This window comes from Melozone crissalis, unplaced genomic scaffold (assembly GCF_028551555.1).
Source record: "Melozone crissalis strain CALT ecotype California unplaced genomic scaffold, PUWL_Pcris_2 ptg000045l_1, whole genome shotgun sequence".
Taxonomy (NCBI): domain Eukaryota; kingdom Metazoa; phylum Chordata; class Aves; order Passeriformes; family Passerellidae; genus Melozone; species Melozone crissalis.
The window spans coordinates 3,636,556-3,654,100 of NW_026535823.1; the positions used below are offsets into that span (position 1 = coordinate 3,636,556).

The 17,545-nt window shown below is 39.9% G+C and overlaps 1 protein-coding gene across 3 annotated transcripts in view; it reads right to left on the reverse strand.

Annotated features, from left to right (window-relative positions):
• DNM3 (dynamin 3) overlaps positions 1 to 17,545 on the reverse strand; it is a 168,008-nt gene that overhangs the window by 104,527 nt on the left and 45,936 nt on the right. For all 3 annotated transcript variants that reach the window (XM_054286143.1, XM_054286142.1, XM_054286141.1), the window contains one exon: positions 14,464 to 14,577. In XM_054286143.1, coding sequence (XP_054142118.1) covers positions 14,464 to 14,577 — 114 coding nt within the window. The remainder of the gene's footprint in view (positions 1 to 14,463; positions 14,578 to 17,545) is intronic.

Here is a 17,545-nt window from a genome sequence, read left to right on the forward strand (position 1 = left end):
CAGGACTGCATTAGGCCTTGCCCAATCATAAGTGATATTCAATAGCAGAAGGGTCACAACCTCCACAGAAACAAAAATCTGATACTCTTGCCTTATGTGCTGCTGCTTCCTCCACCCTCACCTCTTCCGTCCCTGCTTTATCCCCATCTTCCTTCTTTTATCCATACCCCAAGCACTCTGCATAAAAGTGAACACAATTGGGACTCGTTGCATTTGTTCACTCTCACTGGCATTTAATTCTCTACTCACTTTGTTCACTCAGCTCCAAAACAGACCCTGGAGGTAATTTTGCAGGGGTTTTGTGCTCTGATGGCAATGACAGCCTGCTCATATTGTTGCCTACCTCTTTTTAATCCTTTTAAATAATGATTTAGCTTATTGAGCACCAAAAAGGGTTAACCTTTGCTGCTGTATGTGCAAAAAAAGCTACAGCAAATCATGGCAGACGACTTTCTCTTTGAGAATTTCCAAAATAGCTATGTACAATTGCCTGCTATTATTTCAACTCATTTATCAGCTGCAGACACCCACTTACTCTTCTGGAGTTCCCTGGATCATATCTAGTGCTTTTACAAAGCAGAGATACAAAATTTACAATTCTCCAGACACTTTCTACAGCAACTTTAATGCAAAAAACGCACACTAATGGCAGTTCAGCCACTTCACCATGAAATGGAGTCTGGGATGTTTTACAAACAAGGAGCACACAGCTCCTGTGCTACCCACACACTTCATGAGCATTTCTAAGATGTCCATCCCATTCAGTGTGAAGAAAGGCCTGGCACTACATTGCTGTCTGCCAGGAGAAGAAAACAATCCAGCAGAAATATAGCTATTTTCTTTTTCATAGTGGTCTTCCAAATTAGCATTAATGAAGAAATCAGACTTCTCAAAATCCTTAGTTTCCTCCAAGTTAAAAATCAAATAATATTGTCAGCTTGTGGAAAATAATTTAATCATGGGGCTGAGTTCATAGGCACAGTAGAACATCAGCATGATGATAAACTCATGAAAAATGAAAGTTTATCACTATCTTTCGAAGGCACTTAGTATAAACTATGGGAAACAGTTTATTATTGATACTGACTGTCTGAGTGGAGCCTGCCACGCTGCTGCCCTGATGGCTGAAAGCACAGGACAGCCTCGGAAGCTGGCTGGAAGCAGTTCAAATCCCACTGTAGAGATGGGGAGCTATTCAGTGAAAGATTTCAAATATTTCAAGTCTAGTCTCAACTTGGTATCAGAAGGAATGGAAATGTCAATTGCTTTTTGGGCCTATTCCTTTCCAAACAGAAATCAAGTGGAAAAGGAGGGATTTGGTCTAAACACCTAAGACAGATGCGGGTAAGCAGCTGAGCAGCCCTTAGGAAGCGAGGGAAAAGTGCATTAGAGGTCTGAATGGCTTTGCACTGTATTAGAGGTTCTCCCCAACAAGGCTTTAGCATCTTCCTGGGCTCCCAGAACAACCCAAATCCCCTGTTCTCCTTCATTCCTCTGAAGCTTTGCTTTTGCCACGAAACAAAACTTAGAGGGAACAAATTTCCAGGCCGTGTGGGCAGCTATTCTGGTACTATTTAACCATCTCGGAAAAAACTCACAGACTAAAGCTGCTGCACTTGGCAGCAAGATTCCAAACTTCACTTCCCTCAGCCCTAAACCTACTTGGTTCATTAGTGTTTTGCCTTCTGTGTTATTCAACCTACGTCCCTTTCTGCTGGTATGGAAAGAAGACCCCTGGAATGCTTGTCTTTCCTTGACAACGTAATTTCTTGCTCTTGGTGACACATGCAGTAATTAATCTCTGACAGTTCCTCACAGGGGAAAATCTGACTGCTCTACTGAGGGTCCCACTCACAAAAATCACTCCTCAGTCTTCCCAAAATGTATTCTTGTATTCTTCTTCCACAAGGCAAGTGCCAAGTGGGAATACCATAAAAAAGCCAGTCCCTACACATGAATTGATGAACAGACAAGGAGCCCTCTGGTTTATCCATGGTGTGTAGCTCTACTTTCTCCCTTATTACAGTTTTATCTTCAAAAGCCCTTGCCCACCAACTCATTCTCTCTGACACACTTGTTGCTGGTTATAAGAAAGCAAAGCACACATCACATTAAACCTCTCCAAACCTTTACCTCTGCTAATTAAACAGAAACCCCAGCACTGCTTGGACACATGTTAGCCCCCTGTGACCCAAACAGGAGAGCTGGAGGATGCACCTTCTGAAACAGCCACTCAGTGCCTGGCCTGCCATCACCACAAAGCAGCCTGAAGGTCATTTTTCCTTTTCACTGGACTCCAATTCCAATTCCTCAGAATCCAAATTTGTTGCCTCCATTCTCCCTGAAGTGAGAGCTCTGCAACCTGCCCCGTGTACACCTCTAGGAGCTACAGCTCTCATAATCTGCCAGCACCTAGGAAGAACCAAATCCTGCAGAAGTTATTTAGGACATTAGAGCTCACAGAACACATTTAGATTTACACACATTCTTGTCCAGGAAGCTGGTGGAGATCTACCTCTCAGGACACTGATATTTGTCTCAGGATTCCAGGCAGAAAAAGAACTGCTGGCACCACCTGCATCCAGTGCATACCCAGACCCAGATACAATCACCTTCAGGTTTGACTTGAGAAGAGTTAACTTGTTCTGTCAGCTGTTGTGTTAGACCAAGGGCTAAGGCAAATTAAAAAAAGAAAAAAAGCCACACAACAAAACCAATCTAAGTACAACACTTCGATTCAGCAGAATGAGTAACAAAGAAAAAAAATTTACCGGAGAACAAGGCTGGTTGCCCGTGGGGAGAATATCTTAAAATCTACGGTAAAGTCATAGTTGGCAAAATTCAATAGATCTGGTAAACATCAAAGATAAAATTCAGCAGAATAATTCCACCAAGCACCATTAAAAGAAAAATGGGACCAGCAGGGTTACCAGTGAAAAACAATGCCAGGCCTAATAGTACTGATCTACCAGAAGCAATTTATTATGACACCAGAAATAGCTATTTTCACAGTGGATGCTTGAAATGAAAACTTTAAAGCTTCTTTAAGTCTTGAGCTATAGCAAAGTATTCAACCAGCCAGCCAAAATAGCTGAAGGGAAATAGGAAGGCCACATGTGGAACTAATTACTCATGTAGAGGCTATGACAAAGAACATTTCTCCAGACTTTTCATGGGGGCTTCACTTTCAGGAAGTAACTCTAATTACTGTTCAAGTCTCGGCAGCCTGCATGCCGCTGACAGTTCCAAGAAAAAATGAACCTATTTGCCCTTTTCTTGGTCTGAAATGCCAAAATAGAAAAGCGCAACTAGAGTCATTAAAAAGAAAGAAAATAAGCACGGGGTTATTACACTAGCTTCCTGAGCAGAATCCTTTTTATAAATTCTGTTTTTCAGCCTTCACAAAAGAGCAAATTCTGCATCTACATTAACTCGCTCTCTGTTGGCTGCAGTGAAACTGTACATCTTGACTTTTTACAGCTTTTCCATACTGGGGCCCACTTCCTGCCCAGTTGAAGAAAAAAATCTGGCCTGAAGATGAAATGACTGCTTAACATTACACTAAAACATCTGGTACCATTTTATACACAGACCCATGTCTGAGAGCAGGCAATTCTAGCGGTCTCACCAGCGGCACAGTGCATACCCAAACCTCCCCAGGGTGACATCATCCCATATATGGACTCTCAGGCCCAGCCCTCCCCCTTTTCCTGGTCCTAAATTCATTGCCAGATCCCCAGTCTGCTGCAAATGTGCCACGTCAAGACTGGAAATCACAGCACTTCAGTGTGTTTCAGTGAGTGCTGCAGAGTGTGAGCGAGAGCCGAGCACAACCCGTGATGCAGGAAGGCAGTTTTTCCCCGAGACTAAAAGAGGATTTAAAATAAATAAATAGACGCGTCCGGAGATCCTGCTCCGTCGCCCCAGTGTTCAGACTACCTGTTCAGGACAATGCTGTTGTACAGTAGTCTGCACATTGGTTAGACTGGGCAAGGCAAAGCGGCGGCGTGGACTATTGGGGACGCAAGTTGCTCTTGCCAAGGAGAAGACACTCATTGCTCCTTTCAGATCTCATATCCAGTATTTTTCTTCACAGGTTTTGCACACTAGGGAATAAGAAACGCTAAGGGACACTGTGAAAAAGGAGGACTGCAGAATAAAGCGGGGAAGACATTCTGGTAAGGCCTGCTTTGGAAGAACACCTGGCCTATGACCTGGCGAACCTAGGTGACTCCCCTCCCCCCTTCCTCCAGTCATCACTGCAAGAAAGATGGAGCTCTGATGGTGCACTAAAAGCCATGCAAGAAATGAGAGAGGTATATTGCCTAGAGGTACACTGCCTAGAGAAGTGTACAGCAGTAAAGCTAAAGTCGGTCATTTCTTTTTTACTAATTTTTTTTTAATTTAAAATAAAGCTTTATTCCCCAACAAACTAAAAAGGTAAATTTAATTTTTTTTTTATTTGAAGCTTTCAGTATAAATATTTAAGAAGTATATAATTTTTTTTCTTAGGCTTGCTAGAAGTATGTATTCTGAATAGCTCCTGTGATCTATGATCTGAAGATCAATTTTTTAAAAATTATTTTTGCTTAAAGTAATAAAATATTAGAAAAGAATGCATGAATAATATTTTATATTATTGTAAAATATATTATATCACCTCTGGGAAAACTGTACTTAGCTTTTTATATGCAGTTGAAACTTCTTTGCAAGTAACTTATGCTAGATGTGCTAATGAAAACTGGGAGGGAAATCATAGAAAAACTGACTACTCCATACTAGACTTCTGCCCTGTAGAATATAAAATCTTTGATTGTCAGGAAAAATTACCCTTTAAAGTTCAGGATGTGATGGAAAATAAATCACTCAATAAATAAAAGGGAAGAAAGAGCTTTCCAACCCGATACCTGGCTGGATATTGCATGGGAATGATCAGGACCGATCGATTGTTGCCGCTCTCATGTGCACTTTGAATCGCTGATAATTCTTCTACCATTCCAAATGATAAGTTACTTTGTCCTGAATCCCACTGATAAAAATGGAATTTGTAAACCAATGCAGAAGTTTGCTTTGGTGAATTTCCAGCTGTCCTGGTAGGGGAAAAAAACCCTGAGGCTGAATGAAATCCCCACGGACAAAATAATACAAAAAGTCTGGGCTGCAATTTGATACCAGCCGAACTCCAGAGTCAGCTCCCCTAAAGTTAACAGTAGTAACAAACTACTGCAACCGGGAAAAAATCCCACCTATATGGTGCTCATTATTGCCAGGAAGGCTTGGAATAGCTGTACTGTAAAAAGAATTAGCATAAATATGCAGTCATTAGCATTGCAACCAGCCGGTTTTGCAGAAGGTGTGCTGTATTTTAGACAGCCTTCATGCTATGATTTCTTTAATAAAAAAATCTGTATATTATGCTGACCTTTTCCATTGCTCCTTTGATAATCAATAGAGGAGGTTTTGGGGAGGACTAGTCGTGTAGTGTTAGTGTGATGGTGCCTGGACTGGCTGCCTTAAAGCTTACAAAGGAAGGACTAGCACTGTCATTTCCCTCTGCCTCCCAGCAAAACTTTTCTTTTGACCAAAAACCTCTTTTTTAAATGTATATACACAGTTTTAAGTTATTCAGCCTTTCTTCTATTTATTTTGCAGAAGATTATTTTTAGAATTAATTTAGTGGGGTTTAATCCATTATAGTATGAGTAGAGGGAATTTTTGTTCTCATTCTGCTTTAAAGTGGAGTTACAACACACGTATAGTTGTGGTTATTAAGAGAAAATCTGAAGCAATAGGAAGAAATTAAAGGAATGGAACTAGAGTCAAACTGGCATTAATATTTCTCAATCTTTACATATGATTGCTGTCTTAGGCATCACCAAACCGGAAAACCTTTTCTGACTAAGATTTTGCTTAAGCGGTAGAAAAATGTTTCCAAATCTTGTTAAGAAACTCGCTCAGTTTTGCTTTCAAGGGGAATATGATCATTTGCAATTTTTTTTTTCTCTCTAATGCTTACTTGCAAAGATACTTTTTTTAAAAATTCTGATCTAGAAATTAAGGAAGGAAATACTGTTATCCAGGGAATAATAGGCTCTCCATGAAAATAGCGTTGCAGATAGCCTGTGTTAACTTTTGCTAAATAAGCAAGGACGATGGAAACATATGGAACGAGTGTTTCTCTTATCTCTAGTCCACTATTTGCATTAATCTTTATTTTAAATGACCTTTCTGGGTTTAGGAAGTGATTCCCCTCCCATACACCCATGACTCTTCAAAGTTACATTTTTAGACTGTAAGGCTGAGATCGAGGAGGCCCCCTTGGCATGGGGCTTGGAAAGGAGGCGGGGGGGAAATGCAGAGTGCAAAGCAGCAGATATGGAAAGAAAGGCTGTATTGTTAGCAATGAATAAGGAAGTATATCGACCTCAGCCCAGTAATCAAAACATTTTCAAAGTGAATTAAATGATTCTGTGGTTCTTAAAACACTGCTGGTTTAGTTTAAACAATTTCTAGTTGATCATAGTCACAGAGAAGATATTTCAATAGTTATAAAACAAGATTCTTTAAACAGGCATGCCAACTAACACAAACAGGCTGCATATAAATATTTCAAAAGAAAAAAAAAAACAAAATACCATCAAATATTACTTTTTGTAATGAATAAAAAAAGAAATTAGCAGGACCCAATGCATACTAATCGTGGTGAGAGTTCTCTAAAGCCAGGACAATACCAATGCTTAAGCCTGTTGTATGAACTGATACATATTACCATAAAATGCACATTGAAGCCAGTAGGAACATTTAAAATAGGTGAGTGTTTCAATACAATAGATCTTTTTTTCATCTTTAGGGAGTGTATCTTATTTAAGTGCACTCAAAAAAAAAAATTAAAGAGGGAAGAGGAAGAAAATATTTCAGACTTTTCTAACTATTCCTTTTATGTTAAAAATCAAAGGAAAAGAGAGAGAAGGGTGGGGGAAAGTCAGCTAACTTTACAGAAATAAATATAGATCAAATAAGCATCCAAATGTGAAAAAAACTAGTTACTTTTTTAAAAACCCATGTCATTTGCCATCTTTCTGCCTTGTCATTAAGCTGCATGCTGCCTCCTGCATGAGCATTGCCAGTGCTATTTAGTGCATCTGTATTTTCAGAGCATGAAGACACTGCCACCCGCCCCACGCTCCTTGCCCCCCTTCCTGTACTATCACTGTGCCTCCAGACCACCCAAGTATCATTTCTAGATGGAAAATATTATAACCAAAATAGCAAAATACCTGCATAAAAATTCCAGGCTTCTACATAGAATGCTCATTATAAACTTTCAATCAAAATCTGTTAAGCAGATTGGAAAATGAAAAGCCCTAAACTTTAATGCATTGGGTTTTTAAAATAAGACATTTTAATCAAGAGCATAACTTTACTTTTACTTGTAAAAGGCTTTGTTTCCTGAACTGTACTTTATTTAGGGGGAAAAAATAATCTTAATTGAAATACTACTAAGGGTCAGGTTTAAACCTACAAAAAGACAGGAAATGCCAGAGTTAAGAATGAAACTTTCCTGAATTATTCTACTGTAGTTCTGTACTGCATTTTACACAGCATTGCAAAGCAGTATCTAAAAATAACAGCCTTCCCTTAAATAAAGAGTCCTGATTACTACTGGAGGGAATTCATCTCTCAATTCAGTTTCCAATGTGCCAATATTTAAAGTCAGGTCTTTAACATAAGTTTTTGTAAATATAATATTGGCAATCATGAGATTATTTTTTTGTTATGAATATTCTAAAATATTCTTTTTTGTTATGAATATTCTAAAATAGTCTTTTACTGACGTAGTATGTCAACCAGACACAGCACACAAAAATGTTAAGCCCTTTAAGCAAGTTAACTACAATTTCAAGGAATTTCAGTTTTTAACTAAAAATCAAGTGGAGATATTAATCTAGTCATGTCTAGCAGCACCCAGTGAATTAACTGAAGGGAAAACAAACGTGCCTCTGTCGAGATGTAAAGTTTTTTGCTGATTCTTTGATGAATTCTCCTTGAGTACAGTTATTAGAAAGACGGCACAAAGTTTCCACTTACGATTTTCCTCCCAGCACAACCTCCCAGACAGTTGTTAACTGAAAACCTATTTTAGAAAATCCATACTTCTGCTGTTCCAATGTTCTGTACTATAGGTTGCCAACAATTTTGACTGTACAATTCTGTTATTTCAAGAAGCATCCCTAAAACAGAAAGTCAGACCTAATTTTCTTCCAGACGAAAGATTTTTCACTTCTTTAGCAACTAAATGCAGTAATTAAATCTGATTAAATCTATGAAACAATCAGTGTATTATATCTATTTTAAAAATACTTCTAATTTTCCACTTCTGTTTTTCTTCAAAATGTAAAGCAGGTAGGAAGAAATGGCAAGTTAAAGCATACCCTTACAATTTTACTTTTAGCTATAAAAATTTAAGTAAGCATTTTATAAAGACAAAGTATTTAATGTATTGAAATTAAATTTTCATCTCTGAATTAGTTAGCCATTTTTGTGGTTGATTCATTTATTTAAGACACCTTATTCCACCTTGTTAAGTTCAAGGAAAATTTCATTCATGTAATTGATAAACTTAACTTGTATAGTCAATTTGTATATTAACAGAAATGCGTATTATTTTTTACAGCAAAATTATTAGAGGCAGAACACCTGAATAATTACATATTGACTTATTATTAGTTTAATATAAAACTTCAGCACTATCCCCACCTTTAATCTCTGGTAATTTATAATCAGTTTTCAGGCTGGATTTAAAATTGTATTCTGAATGGGGTATGTTTGAGAAGGGTTTGAAAGCACAGCTTTGTTGCTTACCTATGGTGGCACTAGCGAGCAACAGAGATTCAAGAACACTATTACAAATCAGAAACATTTAATCTGTAGAGAAAATTAATACAATTATTCTTTTCCCCCTTTAAGGTTCCAGTGGGTTTTATACCTTCTGAAACAATATGCCAGAAATGTTGCAAATGTCACTGCAAAGTTGGATTACAGTCACTGTGTGTAGGGACAGGGTATAGAGAAAATTCAGCAGAGCAGCACATCTTGTGATGTGAAATGATGCTATTTGCATGTTTTTGATCTCTAGTATAGTCTGTATTTGACTGAAAAAAACTTGCTGAAGTTTTATGAGGTTAATTTATTTTGTCAGAAAGTACAGGTTTTGAGATAAAGCAAAATTTAGATAACATGCAAACCAAAATACTAAAAGGAATATAATACATGTACAGCTATCACATATTAGTAAAAAAATGCAATCAGTTTTCTTTCCAGCACATTCCTTACAATGGGGTTAATGTGCAAGTTGCAGCCACCATTTATACAGAAGGATTTTTATTTTTAACATCTCAGATTATTGTACTTATCTGCTCCTAGAAAATATGCACTGTATAAACACATCCTTTATCTTGAACTTCAGTATTTCTGTGCTTCCATGAAGAGTAAAAACATCTGGTTAAATTACTATGTGTGAGTACAGTGTGCAGGCAAAACCCTGCACAAATCGCATATAAAATAAACCACGGCTTCGGTTCTTTCTGCTTTTCCAAATGTTCAGCGTGAGCAGTCTGTTGAAATCACATCCCTGATATGTGTCAGCACAATGATAACTCATGTACCAAGCTTCTTTTCTGAATAAAATCGAGTTCTCTTCTTGTTCTGCAGCTGCCAATGTTTTAAAGTTGAATTCTGTTATGTGTGTTCCCCCCACCAAACGCCCCCCAAAGTGGACTGGCACAAAGCGTTGCACAGCAGCGGCGATGGCTCCAAGGGACTGGCTGGACGGAGTTGTCATGTGTCTGCCTGTCTACACTTGCTGTGCAGAACATCCTCTCACCTGTACAGCAGGCACAGACAGGCAGTCGCATGACAACCCAGCCTGAGGGACAGCCACCAGTGGGACCCTGCTCTGAGAGCCCAGAGCGTCTGCAGCACCAGCTCCAGCCAGGAGTCCTCTGGACCTCACACGGCCGCTCAGTCACCAAGCCCAGAGTCACAGCAGCACTGCCTGTCAAGTACAATAAAACCCACTGCTGAAATTCTTACTGTGCTTCCTATAGTACTCTTTTCCTAGCTGTGTTCAGGAGCTCTCTAACAGTAAGTTGGATTTACCCGCGGCCCTGCGGCACCTCCAGATGTTCTGTCCTCCTGTTTGCTTCCCAGGCATCGCTCGATTCCTGCTGGATAAAACTCCCTGACAGAGGCCAAGAGCAGCTTGTTGTGTGGCAAGCTCATTCTGTAAACACACACAATGTCAGACCTTAGAGGAACTTCTCCCCTTTGCACTCTCTCACCTCCTCCCTGATTTTTATAAATTCGCTCTCGAATCTCACATCATTTTACAATTGGGAACAAACGGTGAAATTATAATACAAACTGCATCCATCACTGGATGTTGACAATAATATAATTTACTATTGAAACAGAATGGAAATATTTTCTTTGGAAGTAAGACTACAGGAGATTTTTTTCCCCATCAATGTAAATTTCACATTTTTAGGAATTCTAATTCTACTGTCCAGTTTGGCATCCTTTGCACAGCGATAATGCCAGTGAAATCTCTGGATGCTTTAGAAAGAATAATAAAATCACATTCTATGACCGTGCACTGTAACAATGTTACACCACTTCACAAATGGCATCCATATCTTTACAGTGATGAGGTTTTTTATTCACAAGCTAGAATGACATTCCACATTCCCAAAGTCCATTTCATCCTAATGCAGAAGTGGCTAATTCACAAACTTCAGATTTGCAGGTAGACTCTCAAATGAACCTTAGTAACTGCTACTTAACAATACAGCAACAACAGAGAGCTAAAATGCTCAGATTTAATAATTTGTGTGTATAGGTATACCTTACAATGCTTCAACTGGGATTACATGGAATATGCTACAAAATAAATCTGTATTTGTGAGGTCACAGAGTGTGCTGATCTTGCACTTGTTTACAGCAGCCTCAAAGCCAGTACACAGCACTTTCCTTGCTTGGTTTTTAAGTACAAAAGCTCAAAGTCAGGGTATTGCTCACACAGCAAAGTTACAAACAGAAGCAACTGCATGCAGGATCAGAAACTAATCCATGTCAGTTCTCCCAGAACCAATACTGTAACTTCTCTAAGCACACTGATCAACACCAACCTGGCATTTCCAGAACTGCAAGTCTAAAAATGCATTCTTAGGCACGGAATCCCTCTCATCAGGAATAAAATCCTGGTGTATGTTTGACAAATAAAACTGTGTGAATAAACCAATAGTTTCTTTTCTAATATTGATATCATACAGGAAAATCTGAAATATTTTGCCATAGCAACTCGCTTCTAAATACATTGTACTGTGGATTTATCACTTATAAAGCTGCACCTCACAAAGGAATTTACATCCTTCTAACGGCACTAGCAAGCCACCACTAGTGATTTTGCTCTCAGAGCAAATTCCAGACTAAAAACCAGGCTCAGCTTACACTAGAGGGGGTACACAGCCCTGGAGGCCCCAGCAGGCACTGGAGCTTTGTAAAGCACATTGTCAGAGCTCTCTGGTACACAGCTGCTGCAGCACTGGCTACAGGCACTGAGGGCACAAACTCCTGAGCATGGCAAGGGAGGCCAGGTGAGAGCTGACCCTGCACCTTCCCCAGCTGCCAGGGAAAGGCTCCAGGCCAGGGAAAGGCAGCCTGAACAGGGGTTGGGGGCTCTGAACCAGGGAAAGGCAGCCTGAACCAGGGCTGGGGGCTCTGAACCAGGGAAAGGCAGCCTGAGCAGGGACTGGGGCTCTGAACCAGGGAAAGGCAGCCTGAACCAGGGAAAGGCAGCCTGAACAGGGGTTGGGGGCTCTGAACCAGGGAAAGGCAGCCTGAACCAGGGAAAGGCAGCCTGAGCAGGGACTGGGGCTCTGAACCAGGGAAAGGCAGCCTGAACCAGGGAAAGGCAGCCTGAACCAGGGCTGGGGGCTCTGAACCAGGGAAAGGCAGCCTGAACCAGGGAAAGGCAGCCTGAACCAGGGCTGGGGGCTCTGAACCAGGGAAAGGCAGCCTGAACCAGGGCTGGGGGCTCTGAACCAGGGAAAGGCAGCCTGAGCAGGGCTGGGGCTCTGAACCAGGGAAAGGCAGCCTGAGCAGGGCTGGGGCTCTGAACTCCCCACGACCTCGCAGGGCACAGCCAGACACACAAACACAAGGATCACTTCTCACATCACCAGACTGCACATCTCACTGGGGGAAACACCCCCACACAGCCACTGCAGGCAGCAGCTGAGGAGCCTTACTGATTTTTCAGTCTTACTGAGAAGATCCAATACAAAAAAAAAAATAAACAACAACAAAAAACCCCAAAAACCAAAACAAAACCAACCAAGCAAACAAACAAACACAAAAAAAATCATAACTTTATAAACTCTTTTCCAAGAGAGAATAATGAAATTATACAGCTAAGCTGCATTTAAGGAGCAACTTCTTTCACCAGCAGAGCATGGAAGAGTACTCTGCTATTATGCTATGCAATTATTTTCTTACCACTCTAAGAAATCCCTAAGTGATCTCCCATGGCCTGAATTAACTACTGACATTTCCATGACTCTCAAAACATAATTGTTTGGCAATTAAGAGACATTATCTTAAAATATGCATATGGAAATCACACAGTGGCCACTTCTTTCTGAGTACTTTCATGAGCTTCCCAGGTGACTCTCCCCAGCAGATTGTCAAAACTATTTATTTTTAAAGTTGCACAGCACAAGATGTACTGTTGGGATTTTCAGGAGTTTTTATATTTCCACTAAACAAAAATCAGATTTAAAAAAACAACACCAAAACCACCTCATCTTGGATGCACCTCCAACTGCCTGAGACAAAACACAGCAAGTGTGTTAATTTTGCCACATTGCTTGTTTTAGTTACAGTTGTTTGTATCTTACCTAAGAAAGCTGGTTTGAGTAACTTCAAGGCAGATCACAAAAACCAACAGTTTCAAATTATCAAAATCATAAAGCCACTTTTGCATGTTTTTTCAAATTCTGTTTCAGCAATCTGAGAGTAAAATTTCCTCTCTTGACACCTGTCCCTTGGCTCCTCCCCTCTGCCTGACATGCACTGGTTTTCCTGTTACACTAAATTTGAATCCCTTTAAAACTTAAATAAAAGGGCAAGGGGCAAAATCCTCAAGATTAACCTAAATTGTCCCTCTGCCTTAAGGTGTACCCTGAAATGGCTACAGAATGGGGGAAAAATTTATTTCTGAGCACAGTTCCCACCCCCAGCAGCATTACTGATGGAGTTCCACATCCTGGATTTGCAGCACTCTCCCTTATGCACTGCAGGCCCTCTTCCCAGGGCTTCCAGAGAATCCACTGCAGTAAAATACCATGGTAGCTTAAAGAGAATATGAATGTGCACAGTCCCCATCAACCTGCTTTGTTGGGATCAGCCAGTGTTTTGATTATTACTTAGAATAAGATGAAAATATTGAGTGATGCTTTGGAGCTCATTTAAAGCTTTCTCTTTACCTGTGCTTCTTCCATCCATTGAACTGGTTCACCCTAAAAATCAATAATTTCTTACTAAAAACATTTCAAATTGTTTTGGGGCACAACCCAAATAGGAAATAATAGGTTTTTTAAAATGTAGCCCCATTTTTCTACAAAAACCAAAACAAACCTTAAAAAAGTCACAAAGGCTTTACCATAAATCTGATGGCACACATATTCCTGTTTTAACCTTCAAAATACTGCTGGAGACTTGGATAAAATGTATCATTACACACACAGTTGAAAAAGTCATCAAACAGAACAGACAAGCTGCCTAACAATATATATGCAAAGTGAGCAATGAGGATGTCCTTTTCTTCATTTCCATATCACTCACCTCAGATTTACTGATCACCCAAGAAGGTGCATTTTTTGTCAAATTTGAAAGTCCACACCAACCAGCTAGAGAACTCTGCAGATGGGCTTTGCATCCTCTCAGAACACAAGACCAGAGAACAGCTGTTTTCATTAAATCAATTGCTGTAGTTACTTTCAGAAGTAAATTTACCCAGACAATTTATGATCAACTTGCAGTAGATGTTCAAGAATAACCAAAGCAAGGATAGGACAATAAGCAGAGTATTTCAAAACATCCTGAGATTTTTTTTTTCCTTTTTTAAAAAAATGTGTGGAAATCACAGGAAGAGAAGAAAAAAGTAAAACAAACAAAAATACTCCACACCACACCCTGTGTTTGTTGTCAGCATTTCAACAGAAGTCTTAGGCAGTCAGCATTCTCTATGAATCAAACCAGAAATTTAAAGAACACAACTAAAACCTTAAAACAATCTCTCCATTCAAGTTTACACAAACTGATTAAATTTTTCAAGTTGATATCAGAATACTGTATTAATACTGGGGTTTTCCCCAATAGAAAAAAAAGTTCTTCATTCCTTACCTCATCATCTTTATACCAGGACAAGCTCTCTGCAGTCAGGACAAACCAGTATTCCTTGGAGCCTCCTTTCATGATGCCAATGTTGTTGATGGTGAGCCAGCCTTTCCGGATGACCTATGCAAGGTGCAGTCAGGTACAAGTTTAGTTCATTTCTCACTTGACAGAGTTCTGCTGCTGCATTCATTCTTTTAAATCAAGATTTGCTAAATGAAACACAAACAGGTGCATTTTTTCAGTCTCTGAGAAAGTCAAGAGTTTTTGCAGCATTCCAACAATAGTAATGAAGTGAGTACTACATTTTCAGTCTGAAGGTTGGAGAAAGAGAGAAGTCAAACTATGAGAATGTTGTACTTCAGCGAGTGTGATAAGGATCAGGTAAGCTTGAAGATATTTATTTGCTGTATATGAACATATTCTGAAAGCCTACACAATTAATCTCTGACTACACTGTTCTGGTCTAATTGTTAAGGTCATCCCTAAAGGTGGATACCAGGAAAAGCACCTAAATTCTGGTAAAGTGAGTGGCTTCTGACACACTGGGGATTTTCAGAAGTGGTTGCATGGAGTGACAAAGGGGAGAGGTGTTCTAAAGTCAAGTTAAATTTAAGGCAGGAAGCTGTAAGGAGAGTCATGCGAGAGCCATTTTCTTCTCATAGGATAAAAGAGAAAAAGAAAAGAAGGGAAAAAACCTTAAGCAACAACAAAAATTGGGAGGTAGAAAAGGTAAAGAAAAATTTTAGAAAATAGATACACGCCAAAGATGAAAGAACAGATGTGAACATACCTATAAATACTAAGATCAGGAGGCTACAGCATGTACAGAGAAAGAGAAATTAGACAACTCCCCAGCAGAAGAGAATAACCATGAAAATTCATTTACAGATGAGATGGAAACTTTCCATTTTATTGGAACAGCCACTGTTTTCCAATATAAATGAGAGAGCAAACATTCCTTCCTATCATGCTCTGAACAAGACCACAGAACTCTCCTAATCACAGATGAAGGAACCTCAGCTCTTCTCTTTCTCCCCACAGCAACACCCTTCAGTTGCCAATGGAATACTGAGACAAAAAAGGGCTCAGAGAAGCCCTTCAGAATCCTCTCAACAATCTCCACAGGCATTTACTTGTGTGATCAAACATGAGTTTCCTCCTGTATTTAAAGAAATCTATGAGACCAACGTTCCTCTCACAGGGCTTCACAAGACCAGTAACTCCAATACCAACAACTCACCAAAGAAGAACATGGCTCACTATCTATTTCCCATCTAAAGAAGTTTCAGAACCAGAATTCACTCCTATTTAGCCTGGATGTTCATGCAAGCTCCTAAAAAAAACCAGCTTTGATTCTGCACAGGGTGAGGGACTGAATTCTATTTGATAACTAAACCAAAGAAGTTGCACCTGAAAAGCAGGAAATGGTATGGAAATGCACATAATCCAAGAGTATCAGTTTCATTTCAAGGAAGATAAATGTGTTTTCCCATTTACTACCAACCAGGCCAGCAGTGTAAGAAAAGTCCTGACAATGCAAAATATAAAGATTTTCTTACAGGCTCAAAACTTAAGAGAGCATTGGTTTGGTTCTGAAGCCACAGTAAGGGATGAGAGAACAGGACATGATTCCTGTAAACAGACTCAAGGGTATGGCACAAGTAGATTAGATGGAATAACCTGTTCCACAAAGGTTTCTACAAAAGTGGGTCAGGACTTTTAATATTTGTGGTTTTTGAAGGGGGAACCTAAGTGGAGAGGGGCATCAGTGAGTGCAGACACACATGGAATGCTTGCCTAAGTGCAAGGGAAACATTGATAAGAACTTGGTTACCCATCAAATCCTCATTTTATTTGTGATGTTTATTGAAGTAAGTTTTTAACAGGAAACAAGTAACATGGATATACAGCCAGTGTACTGGCCTTCAGGCAGCTGCCACAGGCCAAGTTGTGGAACCCAACTAATTCTATTTTTTCTTTCTGCGCTGAACTATAAGGAAAAAATATTAGAGAAAAATCAACAAAATTAAGGTTCTGCATTCACTCGAACTGAGTTCTGCAGCAAGGGGAGCTGTATTTGTGCAGCAGACTAAACCCTTCACAGCACATGTTCCCATGCTATAAAAAGGCTGGGAAAGAGGATGCTGTTGAACCACATTGTCTGCAATTGAAAATACCATGTTGCTCCATGCAAAGCTCATATCCACACACAGGAAGCCCAGGCAGACTGACCAGCACCTGGTTTGGAGAAAAATGTTTTGGAGAAATATCTCAGGGAAGGTAAAAGATTCGAACACAGATTGCAGTGAAGATAAGGAGGTGGTTTCCAGACGCACACCAGGCAGGACACCTAAGCAGCAGGTTCAAGAACCTTACAGGTGATGAGCACTTCAAAGGGAAGGGGAGGAGCACTCTCTGCTTATTCCATCCTCTCCCTCACCATTACCACAGGCTCTGTAACAACTTCATAAGAGTCCCATTTTCTCAGTTCCACAAGAAGGCATTTGTGGTAGAGGTCTCAGAACAGACCAAGCCAACATTTTAAATACTAAACTATACAAAGCACTTAAGAAGAACTGAAGGTTTCAATACTTCTAAGGTAGGAATTGTGTCATGCTCCAATCCAACACATCTCCCTACAAATGTGCAACCATCATGGGGTGTGGACAGAAGCAAGCTGACTTGCTAGGACAACCTCTGGTCACTGGTTCATAAAGGAAGGAATTGGCCAGTAGTTTCCTCCAAAATCCTGTGTGCTGAGGATTAGATCCAGCTGTCATTCCCCCACAACCCTGCAGAAGAGCAGGACACCAACTTACAGCAATATTTGGGTGTGTGCTTTTCATGTGAAATTTCTAGACCTGTTTATCTATACCTCTCTGGGGAAACAGAGTTTTGTGTTCTCTAAAATATCCTGGACTCTACAACAGGTCACAACAATCTAAAATACTAGGAAGCTGTTCCAGGGGCCACCAAGAGGGAGAAGATGAGCTTAGTGTGCTAAGCCTCATGTCCTTTTCATTGAATTTGCCCATTTCCCAGGCACATTCTGTTAACTCCAAAAAGCTACACTTACACAAGACTCAGC